Source organism: Hemibagrus wyckioides, linkage group LG14, assembly GCF_019097595.1.
Source record: "Hemibagrus wyckioides isolate EC202008001 linkage group LG14, SWU_Hwy_1.0, whole genome shotgun sequence".
NCBI lineage: Eukaryota > Metazoa > Chordata > Actinopteri > Siluriformes > Bagridae > Hemibagrus > Hemibagrus wyckioides.
The window spans coordinates 16,336,212-16,356,659 of NC_080723.1; the positions used below are offsets into that span (position 1 = coordinate 16,336,212).

General features: G+C 40.0%; 1 protein-coding gene across 1 annotated transcript in view; it reads left to right on the forward strand.

The window, feature by feature from the left end:
• spock1 (SPARC (osteonectin), cwcv and kazal like domains proteoglycan 1) overlaps positions 1 to 20,448 on the forward strand; it is a 222,052-nt gene that overhangs the window by 143,953 nt on the left and 57,651 nt on the right. Inside the window, exons 5-6 of the mRNA XM_058408288.1 lie at positions 13,710 to 13,824; positions 16,216 to 16,348. Of these exons, the coding sequence (XP_058264271.1) occupies positions 13,710 to 13,824; positions 16,216 to 16,348 (248 nt within the window). The remainder of the gene's footprint in view (positions 1 to 13,709; positions 13,825 to 16,215; positions 16,349 to 20,448) is intronic.

Consider the following 20,448-nt stretch of genomic DNA (forward strand, 5'->3'; position numbering starts at 1 on the left):
GATGTCGGCACAATAAAGTTGAACACACACACACACACACACAACTAAGTATCTACAGGATATATTTGATTGACTAGTGTTTGATTGTATGTTGCTTTTAAGCTGCATCATCATCATCATCATCATCTCTCTCTCTCTCTCTCTCTCTCTCTCTCTCTCATCTATCTCTCATGATCAGAAACAGAATCTTCACCATCTCTCTAGCAATTATATAATGTTCACTCTAAATTCAACCCTGACATGTTTCCACACAGGAAGCGAGATAATGCTCTCTTCTATGGCACTGTATTTGGACCAATGTCCTTCACCCATTCTGTGCTTTTGTTATGAGGGCTTGTTTCCCAGAAATGGCGAATGTCCCTTAAAATCCCATTACATCTTTTAGCCGAAACATTATTTCAATCCTGATGCCATGGACACAGGCATTTTATTTGCTTTATTCTGTAATGCAATGTGAAATAGTAATTATGCTGCACAAAAAGAGGGCAGCGCTGATAATTCTGTAAAACTCCCTCTCTCTCATCACCTAGCATGTCTAAATGAAGGAGAGATGTGTTTTATTCACTTTTATATTCCCTCACACTTTATCCCTTCAGGTGCAAAGCAAATGAGAGAATGGCTTTTTCATTATTATTATTACATCAAAGGTATTGACATTAACACCAATTATTCCTAAAGCTGTGTGAGAGAGAGAGCGAGAGAGAGAGAGAGAGAGAGAGAGAGCGAGAGAGAGAGAGAGAGAGAGGGAGTATGAGAGGAAAGCAACCACAATTTTCTGACATTCATGACAACAAAGTTCATGAAGAAAAAACTGACATGATATTAATATTCAGAAAACAGTTCAGGTTTTGCATCGCTATGAGTTTGCCTTTGTGCAAGAGATTATTAAGTGTGTGTGTGTGTGTGTGTGTGTGTGTGTATGATGTTATATACAGGTTTAAGGCAAAGCATGAACACAGCACGCACACACACACGCACACACACATACACACACACACACACTCACACATACACATAACACAGCTACAGCACAGATTTATTCAGAGCTGAACTAAAAGGTCATGGCTGGGGTGGTTATGTGGGTTGAGTGCAGTGGAGATCTGGATTTTTTTTTGTAGTCCCTGCAAAAAAATCAAAGAAGTGGTAATGCTTTTTTTTTTTTTTTTTTTTTTTTTTTTTTTTTTTGAGATTTCCAAACTTTTTGACGAGTGACATTTTTATCCGTGAGGTAACACAGTTAGTGGACTCTAGCCAGGGGAGTTTCAGCCCACATGCATTTGTTGTCAGTTTGATTGAGGACTTGTCCGAGGTGCTTCACTGGTGGTGCTGCAAAAGAGGTAATTGCATTTTTTTTAGGCCCTCACAGTTTTCCGCTTGTAGCCTGGAGCACTGGTTGGTTTTGCCCTCAGGGAGAGGATCCTGAAGAGGCCACTCCAAATGTGTGCTTTGAAATGCAATGTTCTGCACCTCTAGGTATTTGTGTTCTTTACCTAGTCATTGGAATGAGAGTGTAGTCTGTGATAGAGCTAAAGGGCCATGCTGTGAGGTTAAGAGTCTGTCTACTGCCCCTTTGTGCTTTTGTTCATGATTATACCCAAATATAGGACCATAAGTATGGTTAACTTTCAGGAATTGGCTCTTGCATTTCCTTATTGATACAGTTTGCTTGTTTATGTCTCCATGCATGTCTTTGTTTTTAATCTGGTCTTGTCTCCACCCTTGATCAGTCACGTGTCCTTATTGCCCATACCTGTTTTAAGATTACCCCTTTGCTTAGTTTGTATATTGAACCTCTCTTGTGTCAAAGTATATGCATCTACATACTGTACACTCAGCTCTTACGATACCAAACCTGCTCATTGTTTATGCTGTCCTGGTTTGACCTTGTTTTTATGCCTAGATACTTGTGTTCTCATCTAGCCCAGTTTGTCCTGTCTGATCACCTGACCTGTACCTGTTTCCTTGACCACTAATTTGCCTTACGTTTTGTATTGTGTTCTGAACTTTCGATAAGCTGCTTTACTGGCACTTGCATCTGTCTCAGCTTCACTACTGTTAGCAACTATTTATATGTAATGTTCTCCTAACTGGTGATAACTTACAGAACTCTGGTCTCTGGAATTAAATAGACTCAACAACCAGTTGATAACCACTAACATGTGCATTAAGGTGCTGGTTCAGGGTTTCATTATGGGATTCAGTTTAATGAGAACACTGGAAATGTGGAAATTGTGTCTTATTTGTTTAATTAGAAAAGCATCAATTAACACAAGGGTTAGTTACTTTGCTAATATTAATGGGATGTATTAATGCTGAAGTATATGGTTTGTTCATGTTAACTTATGTCTGTAATAGACCACTTATCCTACTGGGTTGAAGAGAACCTGAAGTCTGTATGACAGGGCAAAAGGCAGGGTACATCCTGGACAGGATGCCAGTCTTTCACAGGGCACAGTACCCACATACTCATTCACACACTATGGACAATTTAGAGATGCCTACAACAAAAATAGCCTACAACACATGTCTTTGGACTGGGGAAGGAAACCAGAGTATCTGGAGGAAGCCCCCAAGGCAGAGAGAGAACCTGCAAACTCCACCCACACATGGCAGAGGGAATCAAACCCTCAACCCTGGAGGTGGGCATCAAACTTGCTAACTACTAAGCCATCATGTACCACTGTAATGTAGAGTGCAACCCAAAATGATTATTCTGTAATAGAGTTCTGGCTCTGCTTCAGCTCTTGAGCCGAGAGGTCCAGTCTGGCGGATTGGTGGCTCTATGTGAGTCCACATTTTGTGAAAAACAAAGAATTTCATTGGGTGAAACATTCTTTTTACATTTCTCTACCTTTCTCTTTACTAAGTGGTATTTTCCCCCCATGTTATTCCAGCACCGACATCCATAAGGAGTTACAACCTAATTGACTGGACTCCAGCTGTGAAAGCCCAGACATGTCTCACACACTTGGGCATTATGCCACATGAACATTACATGACATTCAGAATTTCAGAATGACAGAAGCATTACTTACACTGCAAGACTTTTATTACTCGCAAGCTGTTGTTTTGTGGGTGAAACTGTGTCCACACTACACAAGCGATTACAGATGCACGAATTTCTCACAAAAATAGAGCAAACAGTTTGCTGTGTTTTGTATGGAAACAAGAAAACAAGAACAATGTGGAAGAAGTATTGGTTGCAGAGACAGGAGCAGTGTCTGTTCTGCAAAAAGAACTAAAAGATATTGTGTAAAGAAATGTAGCTATACGTCTATTGTGTATCACCAGAAATCATGACAGGTTTGCTGTTATATTTGCTGTTCCCAAGAATTTTTTTTTTGAGGATGACATGCTGCATCATTTCTAACAGTACTGATGTTTGTGCTTATATTCCACGCTCGCGAATAAAATATGCGATAGATCTGGATTCAGAGATCTGCTGCGCAGACAACAGATGATTTTTTTTTTTAATTTCCTCCCTGAGCCTTTATTGGCTGTTTATTGGCTTTTGTTCAGCTCGTGTCATAAAGTTGCTTGCAATATGTTATTCACTGCAAAATTCATTTTGCAATTCACAAAGATTAATTTCAAACATTCTCGAAAATGTCAGAGCATCTGTGACAGCTTGGAGAGTGAGAAATTCACACCATGAGGAGGAACAGTCGCAAGATTTGTCGGCAAGAGTGAGGGGTTGTTGCAAAATTTCCGAAATTAGTCTGTGAGAGGGAACTCGAGGGCTACTTTCATGTAGTGTAGCTTCGGCATCAGTTATAGATTTGCTTAACAGGAGCTGCATCAGGTTAAAGCATCCCTTTGGTTCACAGTTTGTGCATTATGCACTGTATATTCTCCGATCCTCAGTCTGGAGGACACACACATTACACCAGTGACTGCGTAGTGACGGATTAACCTTCACCTGCTGCTTAACTTGTCACTTTAAACTCATACACGCATTCTGAAGGACATCGCATGAACATTTTTTCACCAGCTTATCACAGCTAGACTCTGATCTGATAATCTTTGTTTGGATGTTACACCTGTGGTTAGATCCCAGCACTGCCTCAGCCATTTTTTCCCATAATTATAACCCACTCTGCTGTTGCCATATCTACAGGGTGATTGTGGGGTACATTTCCAATTCACTTCACATTACTGTTATTTGTGTAATGCTTTTAATTGTCGCAGAGCAAGCACATATGATATGATGTTCATTACCAGATGTTAAAGCTACAGAGTATAGCTGCAGAACAGCTGGGTTAATGACATAACCTTTTGTATTAAAGTGAGTTCGAGAATGCAGATGTAAGTGATATCACTGCCGGCTGTACTGTTTGCAATTAACCAGCATGAGATCATCTGCCAATACAAGGCTCCCACAATCTGTCCCCCAATCTGATAATGTCCTCTGAGTAAGGTAGAGGGGTGGTGGTGGTGGTGGTGGGGTTTGTACATCGGGACATTCATTTTATTTTATTATTTTTTCCTTTTCATTATACCACTACACTAATCATACTGCTGACCTCTGCAAATCTCCACTCAAATGCTGACAAACAGAGACACACCTATACCCTCATACACCCTCAGAGACACATTAAATCAGCCCTCTTTGTTCATTATATCATACAGTAATCATACCGCTGACACATAAGCTCTTAACTCAAGCACTGACATACAGAAAGAATGCGGCCATTGTCATTTGGTTCAAGAAATGATTCCCAGCCCTACCTGCAGTACATAATAATTGGTAGAGTCTTCTTCATTTATCAGCATTCTGCCTACTCATCCCTTCTTCCCACTCACATGCACGGTTAGATCATCTATCCAATCCCACTTAGCTAGCTTAGAGTCAGTGTCAGATCTGCGGCACATGACAGCTGTAAATGTAGTCACAGGATTAGTCCAATTGAAATGAACCGAGACGTTCTAGCCAGCAAGGCAGATGGTTAAAAAGAAAAAGCAGGCTAAATGTACTTATCTTGTACTTTGTCTGGAAATATTTCAGACTAGATGAACCCGAGTCTACAGTCAATTACACATATTATTTAAGACCACACTGAGAATACTGAGTTTCAAGGCACCAGGAGCTTGGGAAAAGGTATTTTCTGTATATGTGCAGGTGAATGATGTAGCGTTCACTGACATTTTTTTTTAAATCATCTGGGTGAAATATGATAGAAAATAAGCTTGTTTACATTAAAAGGCAAAATTTCCTAACAAAGTCATTTTTCCCTGCTTTAATGGACTGGAACACCTTACATATTGTTATACTTTGTGTAAAGTATAGTGGTATTTACTGGTCAGGTTGCTTTTTGTTTTTTAAATCCACTTCTTTACACTCCTTATCAAATTCTAAGCAGTCCCTCATCCTCCCACACATTTGTTGTCTTTTAAAGCTGAATAAAATCAAAATAAAACCCTTATATAATAGTGAAATCCATTATGGCTAGCACTGTGCAAAATTCAATTGCATTCAAGGCTACTATCAAATCCTTTTCAGCTAGTTGGGAACCGAGCAGCACATGCTACCTGATGGAATTTGAAACTTGTTTTTAGATGCTGATGACTGGATTTGAACATGCTGGCCCAATTCCCAGCTCATTATCAACGGGGAAAAATGTCTTTGACATTGCTGTAGACATTGCATCCTCAACCTAAGAATGGCAGATGTGCATGACTAGAATCATCTGTTTCAGGTCAGCCAGATCTTCTACAAGAGTGCACATGAATCCATTCATACATCCATCCATCCATCCATCCATCCATGGATCCATCCATCCATCCATCCATCCATACAACCACTTAAACACCCACCCACCTATCTAGCTCAAAACACCCATCCATCCATCCATCCATCTATCCATTTTCTGTATTGCTTATACTACACAGGGTCGCTGTTAACCTGGAGTCTATCCTAGGTGAAGCGGGGGACACCCTAGACGTGCTGCCAACCCCATATTGCACAGCACAATTTGTATACAAACTCACAAACCCATTCACACACTACAGACAATTCAGACATGCCAGTCAGCCTGCAATGGATATTTCTGGACTGGGGAGGAAACCAGAGTACCAGGAGCTATTTGAATTTAGTATAAAATAGCTTAAAAATATCAGTGTCTCAAATAGCACTGTCCCAAATCAGTTTTTGCCTTAACTCAACTCAACTCACTTTTCAAAATTAATAGTCAGGCAACCCATGCTGGATCACATATATTATACAGTATATTTTGATGTCTTCTGTCGCTGCATGTGCTGAGACTTATATAGTCAAGTTTTGGTTTTAGTCTCTGCAGGAGTGATATTAGAAGTCACACATCAGTGGAACTGAAGGAATGGTGGTAATTCCACAGGGGGAGTTAGTGTGTGACACTCCACCTCCTTCCTAATGACATATTAACACTTGCAGGGGAGAGTGTTTTGCTGATTATGCACATTAAATCACACCAAGACCTGGATATAGCTCTTGATCCCGATAGACGCTACACTTGCTGAGCACTGTAGCAGCACTGCTGGCAACGCCAAGCAGCAACGTTGCCCAGTTTCTTTGACCCCTGCAGTTCAAAAGTTTCCTTCAACACCATTTCCTGATGTTTCCATGCGTGAGGGCTTAGTGCAGCTCCTCAGGTAGTTAATATAAAATGAAACAGATTCGGAGTTTATATGTGCGCCTTTTCTCTATAAGAATGAAAAATACTTGAGAAATGCATCTTCAATTCATGTCAACATTTATTGTACACATCATCTCTACAATAGCTTATCAGTATAATTCTCTTAGATCCAGAATAATTGCTGTTTGTTTATTTCACACAATCTGGTCATTCCCTACTATCTTTCTTTCTTTCTTTCTTTCTTTCTTTCTTTCTTTCTTTCTTTCTCTCTCTCTCTCTCTCTCTCTCCTCATGTCTATCTGTTTTAATTTTAACTGTAATGCAATAAAACTTGTATTCAGCTCTGACCCCACTTGCCCTCTGGCCCCTGCTGTTTCCATAGTGACAATCCAGAGGAAGTCTATTTTATTTTTTGTTTTTTTAATAAACGACTGCAGAGAATGCAATCTTCTTATTATTCCTGTGAAATGTATCCACTGATTATTCATTACATCGTTTCTTAAAGTAGCAGAAAGCAAAATGGAAGGAGATAGAAAGGATGAGGACAGAGAGGGTGATTCGTGGGAATGTTCCTGATCAGGATCACAGGTAGATTTTCTTTAAATTAGGAAGCGTTCCCAAATTTGCAGATCAGTTCAAGTTCTTCCTGCAAACTGTGTGTTTAGGGTGAACTATTTCATTTTATTCCATGTAAAAACTCTTTAATAAAAATAGACTTTGACAGCTTCAAAACCAGTGTACACCATCATGATGATAACAACAACAATAATAATAAAATAATACTAATAATAATAATAACAACAACAACAACAATAATAATAATAATAATAATAATAATAATAATAATAATAATAATAATGTTATTCATACACATTTGACATATTTTTTTGCATGTAAGAAACAAAGAATATTTGTGGTTTACTGTATTTTTTGCTGCCTTCTAAATTAGAGATGTTTGCGTCTCTGAAGGCAGTATTTTCTTCCTTCAAATACAGCCTTAGTAGGCCACATTTTTCCTGCCCTGTGTGTATTTATAAAGCCTCAGGATTTCATTATATTTCTTTCTTGAATGTTGATGTTCTTGCTTTGACATTTTTATATGCTGTTCCTGTATTTTCTTTAAAAATGCTGTGTGTGTATGTGTGTGGTTGGGTGTAGTTGGGGGTTTGGTGGTGCATGAGTGTACTTCTATGTTAGTCCATTAAAATTAATTGGCTTGCATATCCATGTGCATATTTCTGAGAGCCTTTACCTCTAGAAATGTGCTTTAGGTAAATGTTTGTTTCCTGGTGCCAACCTGGCACTGGCATCACAGGCTCCTTCATCAAAGTGTGAGCGAATGAATATTCTCTATGTGAAACCCACAAGTTGAAAGAGTAGATTAGATGTTAATCGCAAGCAGATGATGAGTTAACTGGGATGCATGAACATGCACAAGAACCAGTATAACTGATGCACACTCCAGAGTAACCAGTAACCATCACTACTTACACACTCCAGAGTGATCAGAAACCATCATCATGACAATCATTCCACTGTGAGAGTGAGTGTGTGTGTGTGTGTGTGAGAGAGAGAGAGAGAGAGAGAGAGATGGAGGATGATGAAAGATGAAGTGATGTTTTGCTTTCTACAAACTTTGACATTTATTTTCAAACTCTGATCAACAATATGTGTGTACCAACTGAAAAAAGTAAATCTAAGAAATGAGGGAAGTTAGTGATCCTAGTCAGAGAGAGAGAGAGAGAGAGAGAGAGAGAGAGAGAGAGAGAGAATTGATGATGATGAGAGATGTTTTGTTCTTCACACTTTTCAATCATATTCTCAAGAGATCCAGGGAACATCTGTTTAACCAACCAATCAATTCTAATGCAGCTGTTGCTTGAACAATATATTTATCGGCCAGTAAAATAGACTGATATTAAGGTTCCATGAAATTATTGGTAATAGCATAAATCAAAGTGATAAAGGAACAATAACAGCATTAATAAATTATGCATTTTGACCTTCGCAGGCTGCACATGGCATTGCAATGATGTATTCCTATCATTAAGGGGCTGAGTGGTATTCGCAAATGGCTGAAACCCTAAACACAAGACTTTGCAATGACACAGGGATACACAAAAGTGTACAAAGTAAATCAGGGGCAACAAAAAACAAATCTACCAATGACTAACTCGGGGGCAGATAGTAGACCAACACAAGCACTGAAACCAAAACAATGAACACATGGCACTGTTGCCAAGGGAGCAATGACATGAAGCAGGGACATTGAGCTCATGACAGAATGTAAGATCAGCGAATGGCAAAGCAGAATAACTGCCCAGCTGGCATGGCTGCACTCCAGAACAACAGCAGGGCTGGCATGAAACTAGTACAGAAAGTGAGAGAGAGAGAGAGAGAGAGAGGAGAGAGACATAGAGAGAGAAAGCATGAAGGTTATAGAGGTTAAAAGAAAGAGATTGAAATTAAGACATAGAGAGAGGGAAAGACTGCCATAGCAGCTCTACACCTTGACATTTGTGACATTTGACCTGTGCCACATGCCCTGTCTGCATTGAGGCGAATGTAGGTGTGGTTGCTAGAGAAGAAAAGGGTCCAGAAGGGTCTGAGAGGCCAACGAGGCCAAGTGTCAGTTGGAGGCCATGTCCTGAGCCATGTAATGGAACAAAGGTCGGCTCACAGCATGGTTGCAAACAAGAGGGGCAGTGAAGCGTGTAAAGAAACAAAATATACAGAGGCTTGATGAATAGGTAATGTACACGCAATAAATACACACACAGCCAGTGGTGAGTAGGACCAGCACGACTCCAATACATGTTTTCAGTCACCACTTTGCAGCTCCGTCAGCTTGCGGTGAGCTTTAGGGGGCAATGCATTAGCCAGCAGGAGTAAACAACTTGAGAGCGGAAATATGGAAAGATGCTCTTTAGGGGCCAGTGGAAGGATCACCTGCTTGATCCTGTCAAAGGTCTAAGATTTAGAAAATGCATAGCTGTATAGCCATGAAACTCTTCCTCCTGCTTTGACTGGTTCCCCAAATGCCCGTGACGTGGCCTATCCTCCATGCTTACCTATCTATGCAACCCATTATTATCCCAGGCTTAGCCCCAGTGCGTGGCAAGAGAATTCACTCCTCAACCTCTTTCTGCTTACCTTGCAGCAGCAGCCTGTTTCTCAATATTGCTATGTTTCTGCAGGTACTATTGCAAATCTCAGTACTCACCCAGCAGCAGGAGCGTAGCAGGAATATCCACCAAGATCAAACCTACCTACATTCCATTTCCAATAATAAATGTATAAACTTTACTTTGAGAGTTGTCTTGACTGAACCAAGATCATACCTAGACGTACATCCCAGAGTTACACATAGTACCCATGGCTGGGGTGAAACACAGTGGCTGATGTTAGTGTGTGATTCTTGGCAAAGAGTGACTGATACTTCTTAGCGTAAGAATTTTTCAAATCCCAGGTTAGGATGTGAACTCACTAACCTTAGTTGCAGTGAGTCTGCAGGAATATCCCAAACGTGAGGTTTGCCACAGGTTTCTTAGAAGGCTCTTGCTGGATGTGAACTGGAGTCTTGATTCATGACAGTCCTCCAGAATACCATAATAGAGAGTCTCCCAGGAACTTGAAATGTGGTAGTTAATCAAGTTTGTTTGATGAAACAGCAGCTTGCCTTCACAGATTAATCGACTACAGCTTGTATTTTGGTGAAATGTAATAAAGGTTGCAAGTAAATCACACAGTCAGTGTGTGCCCACGGGTGTTTAGATATGGATAAAGGTGTCAGTTTGTGGATCTGTGTTTGGTTCTTGCAAAACTGCTGAAGGACTGAAAATGGATTATGTTCTACGGCCCTGTGGGTGTCACTTAACCCTTTTTACCAGTATACTGGTGTTCGAGTGGGTGCAAATTCCATTTATGGCCTCTGGTGAAAGAGTTAATATACAAAAAATAAATGCATTGTATGTATGATTGTATGTAGCTGCTTTCTTTGGAGAACCATCATTTACTTGCGATAGAGCTTGAAGAAAATTGGTAAAACCGGCCCACCTGACTTGTCTGGTGTTGAACCATCATTCCTATAGGGCTAATTTAAATCCCAGTGTTGTAGCATTTCTCTGCTAGTGACAGATTTCTACAAAATGTAATAATTTTAGAGCACTACACTGGCATTGTGCTGATATTTCTCCCATACCCCTGAGGCATCCACCTCCATGATGAACTAGAGAGACAGGTCTGGATGCTCTGTAGTACCTTGTTGTTCTTCTGTTTGGAGCAATTATTTGCAGCCGCTTTGTTCATTTATGAGTTGCATCCACAATAAGGCTTGGTGGTTTTGTGATGAGAATAATGGTACCAGTTCCTGCTGGTCTTTCATCTAGCACAAGAAACAGAAATTGGGGGTTGATCCTGACTTGCACATGCAGAATCCTCACCCTGAGGTTATCTGCTTCAGAGGCAGTGAGAGCTATAAAATGGGATAAATCATGGCGGTAATTGTCACTCTTTAGTTACAGGCAATAAAGACAGAGTTTGACTGATCCAGGATCCAAGTGATTGCTGGGGTTTAGTCTTAATAAGTCTCTTTTGTCACACTGCTAGTTGGTGTCCATGCCAACTTCAATTCCCTGAAGAACTAAACACTTTCTACGCTCATCACATTGAGTATGATTGAGACTCAGAACATGGGCCTGGCATCTGACTTGTGGAGATGGTGTTTAAGCAGGAGATTCGTCACTGCTGGGATTTAGTTCTTTAGACATGGTGTCTAGTTTAATTCACATCTTAGTAAGCATTTTAAAGGTGGGAATCTATTTATTTATTCATTTCACCTCTTTACCTGAGTGCTTTACAGGATCTTATTCTCTGGAAGTTTGTCAGGATCTGGTCTCCTGACAGACTAATATTGCTCATTCCATTGTTTTCCCAGTTAACTAAGAGATCACCAGAACTTTCAAAGCATGTCAAATCAAACTGATGGGTGAAATACAAGGAACAGTGCAGTCACAGGGCTTGGCAGTTACTGGGTTTGCCATATACTTTGCAGAGTTCACTGCTGCTGCGTACATTGGTTTCTGTTTTGCCGTTGGAGCTGGTTGCTGTAGCGATTTCATGATTGCACATGCAGAGACTTCGATATGAGTATATTTATTAAAAGTACAAAAAAAAAAAATAAAATCAAGGTCAAAAACCAAGAAGAGACTGAAACCCCAGTGTATTTGATCAGGAAATCATACTCTCTGCACCTCATGCAACAACAACAAATGAAAGCAGAGAAAGATTCAGGGGCAAAGCAAAAAAGCACAAGCCAGCATTTCTCAAAAATGATGTGTCTCTTTTCCTTCTGCACTGTTGCACTAAGCATTGCTCATCCACCCTTTCTTACTCTCTCTCTCTCTCTCTCTCTCTGTCTTTCTCTCACAGTTTTTCTCTTTGTAAAGGAAGTGCGGGACTGACAGTACGCTTTCGAAACAAGCTCAAGCTAGTTCTTGAAATCAGAGATGGCAATGTATAGGATAAAGCATTTGTTTAAAATCAGTGTTTTTTTTCTTCATGAGCTCTAGAGATTTTCCACCAGCATGCACCCCCCTCCTCTGTCTCTCTCTGCTGTATTCATATCTGTCTCTCGGAATTTTTCTGAATGCATTTATCATGAGCACTTACACGACAACTGGATGATGGATATACAGAGCAAAGAAACAGGGAATTTGTTTGATTTTTTTTTTTCACACGGCCATATTCAGAGGTCAGCTGTTATAAAATGGGTGAAATTTTAATCATCTGCCTATTTATGTACTTCAGGCTCAAGCTAAAACACAATGGTAAAATTGAATCTTGAGAAAATGCGACTCTTGTCAAGGATTGCATCTTTTAGTTGTTAACTTGTTTATTCCTGCAGGGCTAATTTTACTGTTTGCAGTTCTAATTGCAGCGTAACTCGTTTTCTCTACAGGGGATGATTCTCTAGAAAATCTATCACTTTAGAATATTAGCTTGGCATTGTGATAATATTGCTACCTACTACCTGACGCATCAGCTGCCCACAGTGAAGTGGAGACATGGGTCAGGATGATAATTCTCCATAGTATCAGTCTACCTTTCCATCATAAAATAATAGTGAGGAGTGGAAATGGTCTTGCAATGTATTCTTGCCTTCTATCCAGTTATAGGCTCCACTGTGACCAGAATAAATCAGCTACTGAAAATGAATGAATGTAAGAATGAGTGGAAACCAAAATTGATATTAAATATTTAAATTGAACAATTCGGACAAGCCATTACTTAGAAATGGTGCCCTGCAATGCCCTGCGCCACATTTATTATTGCCCTGTGACCAGTGGTCTCGGGACTGGCTGGAGAGCCACGGTCACCCTGATAAGGATTAAGTGATTACTGAAGATACTGAATGAATCATTGAATCATTCCATGAATCATTCCATGACACAATGAATGAATGAATCGATTAATGAATCAATGAGTAAACATTTTTTAGTATAAAATCTAACAAACCCTTTTTTGTTCATTACATTTGAATTCAACTGTAATGTGTTCCCAGACGTCTGCCATGTAACTCAAGATTATTTTATATGATCAAGCTGAGTAGACTCACATGAACCCTGACACTCGAGACAAAAGAGGTGATTTTACCAGGAAGGAGTGCGCTTATTTACAGTCAAGAAGCAAGGTGAAATGTGAATGCCTGCAGTGTGATATCCATGGTGTTACAGTAATACCTAAGTGTTAGGTTGGTCTCATGCTTTCCAATGAGCCAGTAGGGGTGAAAAAATGACACATATACATGTATTCACAGTAGTTCCTATTTCTGCAGCTGTCTTTTTAATCAGTCCCATAAGAGGATAGTTAGTAATTGCCAGCAATGTTTAGACCTCCAGCATGGATAACTGTGATTTGTTTATATATGGGAAGCTAACCAGCATCTGATTAAGGTGGCTTGCCATGCCACTGATACCTTGTTGTTTTTGTGATGTCGTGATGTTCTCTTGCAAGAGCCGTCATCACAGTTAGTGCAAAAATAATTCAAAGCTCATGTGGTGTTATATTTCTTATGATCTGTGTGTGTTTCTTTGCCAGGTTTGGACATTACTAAAGATCCGTGTATGAAGGTGCGCTGTCCTCCTCACAAAGTGTGTGTGAGTCATGACCTCCAAACAGCCATCTGCACCAATCACAAACCTCCACAGCACAGGTAAGACACATTCTCTTTCTCTCTCTTTTTCCCTCTCTCTCTCTCTCTCTCTCTCTCTCTCGGTCTCTCTCTTTCTCTCTACCCAACACACACACACACACACACATGCATAATGATCTCTGGCTGGAATAAACTCAGGCAGAGGTAGAGAGCTGAACTGATATTAGCTGAGTTGCTCTGCCGTCTATCACCGGCACCCGACTCTCGTAATCTCCCATTAATAGTGAATCACCTTCCTACTGCCATCTGCGCCGGAAAATGACTTCATAAACACGATGAAAAACAGCTGCAAATCTAAACTGCAAAGCTAAACGAGCCAGATCCACCTAATATCGCTCAGAAATTAGACCTAATTGTTTACATTTCACTAATATTCTCACATTTCCTGCAGCCGTGTGATCAGGGTCCTGGTAGAGGTCTTCATGAGGTCTGACCTCCTCAAGGTGTTTGGCCCCGCCCTTTCCTCTTTAGCCCATGCCTTATTAAGATTCAACTCGCATTAATTATACATTAGTCCTGTGAGAAAGCCCAGCAGTTCATTAGCTATAATTACTCTCTCTCTCTTGATGAGCAAACACACAGTATCCGGTGAGCTGCCAGCTCCTTTGCTACCATCGCGCTGAAGCTTGTGAGAAAACCGCACCAATTTACACTCTTCAGCAACATGTCCAATACAAAGCTACACTAATGTGTCATTAATGCCAAGCAAATGCTGTTATATTCTTGTCATTAGTTTACACAATGACAAACATTAAGCAGATGGTTTGCATGTAAATAAGAAATGAATGCATAAAGATTTGGCATCAATAGATTTCGCATAATGTGTGACACACATTAATAAATGATTAATAAGGGATTAGAATAATGGAAGATATGTAATCCATTGAATAATTCAGCGTAATTATGATTAAGCACTGATCCGTGATGGCAGAGCTTTTTATATTGCTTCAGCTTAGCCTGAATTGGATAAAACAGTGATTAGTGTTATGAAGGCTACATAACGTCCTCAGGTAGTGAGAGTGCCTCACAGCTCCAGTGTCCATTGTTCCTCTCTGTGCCTACCTTGTGAGCGTTCTTCCATCTTCTAAAAACGTAACTACTACTTAGCTACTCTAAATCCCAGCTTTCACCCAGTGCTCTTGTGATAGGATCTGGACTCTGGACTTTTGTGATTTCCCAAATGAAGTGTGTTAATAGGATGAATTAAGATTTATTTTTGGTTCAGCTTCTGAATTTTTTCAAGCTAATAAACTATAAATTTTACATTTCTGAAATCATCAAAGTGTTATCTATATAACTGTGTAGGGGGAAAAAAATCATACTCTACCCTTTTCTGAGCTCTGATTGAAAATATTTGAACATTTCTGTTAGTTTAGGAAAGCATCTTTGGGAATTTGGGAGACATCCTTTCATCGGTTTTCATCTGCAATAAGACGTTTAACTTGACAGCCCCAAATTTTCCCAGTATATCTGAATTCACCCTATATGAAAAAGCTTCACTTTAAAGCTACAGTCAGCTATTCTGCCATGAGTTAGCTGCTGCTAGCTTTTTTGCAACTGAAATTACTGACATACAGCCCCTCCCTATAGGGCCCCTGATAAAGATAGGTTCTCAGTACACATGCCAAGGCTGGAGCGCCTGCTGGTGCTTTCAGAAATGACAGCAGCGTGATTGACAGGCCAGTAGGAAGACTTTCTAATCCTGACTGGTTGGATGTAGGTGTTTCTATCTTCCCATTTAGAGAGCTTTAGGGCATTACAGTGACTAAAGTTTCTCCTTTGAGCAGATATCTTATTCTATATGACAGAAATTGAGGGAAAACACAAAATATTACAAAAAGTGAAGAAGTAGTAAATAGATATAAAATAGAGGCACAGATCAGAGCAGAAGCTTAGATGATGATCTTTATGCTTTAAAAAGAAAGACAAGATGAAAGAACAAGATGAGATGAGAGAGAGGAAAAGCACAGTTTCTTTTCTCCTGTTCAGTCGTGTGTGTGTGTGTGTGTCTGTGTGTGTGTGTGTGTGTGTGTGTGTGTGTGTGGGACTGATGTAGAGAGGGAATCTCTCCAGGGGGATTGAAGGCTATTTAATCCACTCACAGTGTGATACAGATACTCGGCCCTGAGAGAAAACACACACACACACACACACACACACACACACACACACTGGCAGTGCTCTGGCCTTTTCTAACCCAACATTAGTTCATTGTTTAATCAGTGTGACTCACATGCAACACCTCACTGACATTTCTAATCTGTTATTATAATACCACATCTCTCTCTCTGTCTGTCACACACACTCACACACAAACACACACACACACACACACACACACATATATATATATAAATATTAATATGTATTAAAAAAACTTTTCTCTTTCAGCATTAAGCCAAGGAAAGGCAGCCATCTCCATAAGCACTGGATGGAAGCAATGAATCATGGGAAATGTAGACCTTGTCCTGGTGTCCATCCTAGTCCAGTGTGTGGCTCGGATGGTCATACCTACACCTCAAAGGTGAATTTATCATCATCATCATAATCATTATCTTATCTTAATCATTATTATCATAATCATCACCACTGTCATCTCTCATCACTGTCAACAAACTGTGAACGAACACAAAGACAGTCATAAAGGAAATTGTTCTCTTCAGCTTTATGTTTACTGTAGCTACACTATAATACACTCTAAAAACCAGAAGCACACTGAGATCCATGGATTTATTCAGTGTTAGCCCTTCAATTGTCAGCTCTATACACACATTGCAATCTGAATCCTTTATTCGTTTTGCTAGAATCTCTTTTGTTACAAGAGTCCTTGGGCTGATGACCGAGAGGCACAGCTAGGCAAGGCTAGTCAAGTCAGTTTGTACAGAGATTACAGAGGAAGTCTTTTGGATCAGTGTGTGCACTTTGCAGCCGAAATAATGCTGGGGTTCAAAAATGTATGTTTGCATGTAGCCTTGGCTTGTGACAGACAGTAAAGCCTGATTGAGATTGACATGAGAGTTAATTATACTACTTGGCTTGGAGATTTTATCACGGCTAATAAATTTTAAACACTGGATTAAGTGAACCAATTTTCGGAAAAGCTTACATTGTCACAGTGTAAGCTTCAACATTTGGAAGCTTGTGGCCAGAAAAGTCTATTCAGCAAGTTTGTCTCAGCCTCAGACACTCCATGACCCATGGTAGAGAATCTCCATGACCCAAGATACAAAATATCCATGACCCATGGGAGAGAATCTCCATGACCCAAGGTACAAAATCTCCATGACCCATGGTAGAGAATCTCCATGACCCAAGGTACAAAATCTCCATGATGCAAGGTAGAAAATCTCTGTGACCCTTGGTAGAAAATCTTCAAGACCCAAGGTACAAAATCTCCATGACCTAAGGTAGAGAGTCTCCATGACCCAAGGTACAAAATCTCCATGATGCAAGGTACAAAATATCCATGACCCATGGTAGAGAATCTCCATGACCCAAGGTACAAAATCTCTATGACCCAAGGTAGAGGGTCTCCATGACCCAAAGTACCAAATCTATGTGACCCATGGTAGAGAATCTCCATTACCCAATGTACAAAATCTCCATAACCAAGGTTGAGAATTTTCATGACCCATGGTAGAGAATCTCCATGACCCAAGATACAAAATTTCAGTGACCCAAGGTAGAGAGTCTCCATGACCCATGGTAGAGAATCTCCATGACCCAAGGTATAAAATCTCCATGACCTAAGGTAGAGAATCTCCATGACCCAAGGTACAAAATTTCAATGACCCAATGATTTCAATGACTAAAAGAAAAATAGTTATACTAACACTTTAACCCTTTTGACGAGTACACTGGTATTCCAATGAGCATTTTCAATCAGAATAAACAAATGAATTATTTTATTGTCTTAAACCTGACATCAAATGAATCAGGACATTGATGGCTTTTAGCGTGAGATGTTTTTTTTTTACCTCTGGTGGTATAACCTTACACAGATTTGCAATCATTAACATTAACACCTTCAAATTATAGGCGCTTATGAACAAGAATATCTCAGAGAATGGAAATGGGTTGGATATCACTATTTAAAAAAAAAAATAGAAACATTTGCGTGAAAGAACCTAAAAGTTTTCTCTCTTTTTTATGGAACATTTCCTGTTAACAGAAATACTTATGAACAACTCTAATTTCTTAAGTGTTTACTTTCACATGAGCCATTAACCACCACTGTGGAGTAAGACATGACGAAGACATTCAGTGCTGAACATGGACACAACGAAACAGGCAGAAATTCTGTTTTCGCCTCTGGGAAAATTACTGCTTTATTAAAAATTAAAAACTAAAATCTTCCACTTAACAGTGTTCTTTATACTAAATATTCAGTGTATTTTTATACCTCACTATATAACTGCCAGAAACATTCCTCAGTTTACTTCATACATATTAAATAAAAGTTAAAGTTCAACTTCTGTAAATATTGGCTGTTCAAAAACACAATTTGCGCTGTACTTAATATGGTATATTGATATTTTTCCCTATATTTCCATTCCAAATATACTGTATAAGGTTATCTAAATGGCACCTTCTCCTCATCTGAAATTGAGAATAGGCATAATAGCAAAGCACTCAAGATCAAAAGTGTTAACCATGTAATTCAACAGTAATAAAGATTTAGCCTTAAGCATCTAATAGCAAGTTTATATTGAAGTCTCTAGCATTGAACTGTGACCTTTAAGAACACCAGATACACTGAGGTGCAAATTCCATAAACTGATTTGGAGCGTCTGAGCTTTTAAGATGACTTATTAAATGTACTACTTTTCCATAGCTTCAGGTCAGTTTTTCCCAACCTGGACATCATTTCTGCTAGTTCAGAATTGTGCTCAATGTTGTTGCTGAAATTCTGTGCTGTTTTATACAATCCTGCACACAACTTTTTTTTTTTTTTTAATGAGCTTAGTCACGATGTCTGTCCTGTACGTGGACTGAAACTGTCTTTAACAGCTCATGTTCTGTCTGAAGTACAGCTTGCTTGGTACTTCTGTTGGGACTCGACTTTGCTTGTTCTGAAGCTTCTCGATGTCCTTCTGTTTATCCGTCTCCAGCTATATTCAGGCAGAGTTTTTTTTGTATATTCAGATTTGTTTCTAGCTGACTGAAAGAGTAGCACAATTCTACTAAAATCTGGCTGGTGAGTATGTAAATGGCATTGAAATTACAATTCAGTATAGATATTTGTATAACCTTGGTTAGAACCTCCAAGCAAATCCATAATAATCAGCTCGGCTGCAGCCAGGTCATGCATCGGGAGCGACTGATATATTTGGTAAACTACTTTGGAATGAAATTAATAAGAGTTTTAATCTTACAGTATTTCAAAACTTAAGACTAGGTGAAGTGTATACAGAGAGGCCCAAAAAATGTATCCACACTTCAATAGTTGTTATCTGTGCCCTCAAATTGAATTATGGCAGCAATGTGTTGTATCATGTTTCCTCTAAAGATGTCAGTAAGTGTCAACTACACCGGTCAACTCACCATCATTGATGCTATCATGTGACCGGTGCTGTTGAATTCCCTCCATGTTCCCTGGACTTAACACCCCTCTGTGGGGAACACTGAAGGATGTGGTGTACCGTAGAAAACCACCTACACTGGCTACACTATGGGAAGAAATTGATGTATCATGTAGAGCAATCCCTGTGGACACGCTAGTAAATGTTGTTCATACAGTAGTTCACCGAAATCAGATGTGTCTAGATGCTAGTAGTGACCACTTTGAACACCTAATGTCGAGGCATGGACTCCACTAGATCCCTGAAGTTGTGCTGTGGTTTCTGGCACCAAGATGTTAGCAGCAGATCCTTTAAGTCCTGTAAGTTCCTGAACCATTTTTGCTTTGTGGCACAGCGCATTATCCTGCTGAAAGAGGCCACAGCCATCAGGGAATACCGTTTCCATGAAAGGGTTTACATGGTCTGCAACAATGCTTAGGTAGGTGGTACGTGTCAAAGTAACATCCACATGCATGGGCAGAACCCAAGGTTTCCCAGCAGAACATTGCCCAAAGCATGACTCTGCCTCCACCGGCTTGCCTTCTTCCCATAGTGCATCCTGGTGCCATGTATTCCTCAGATAAATGACACACACACACCTGGCCATCCATGTGATGTAAAAGAAAACGTGATTCATTAGACCAGGCCACCTTCTTCCATTGCCCTATGGTCCAGTTCTAATGTTCACGTGTCCATTGTTGGCACTTTCGGTGGTGCACAGGGGTCAGCATGGGCACCCTGACTGGTCTATGGCTATGCAGCCCCATATGCAATAAACTGCAATGCACTGTGTATTCTGACACCTTTCTGTCAGAACCAGCATTAAGTTCGTCAGCAATTTGAGCAACGGTAGCTCATCTGTTGGATCGGATCACACGATCAATGTGTGGATGTGCATGTGCATCAATGAGTCTTGACCGCTCATGACCCTGTCGCCGGTTCACCACTGTTCCTTCCTTGGACCCCTTTTGATAGATACTGACCACTGCAGACCAGGAACACCCTACAAGAGCTGCAGTTTTGGAGATGCTCTGATCCAGTCGTCTAGCCATCACAATCTGGC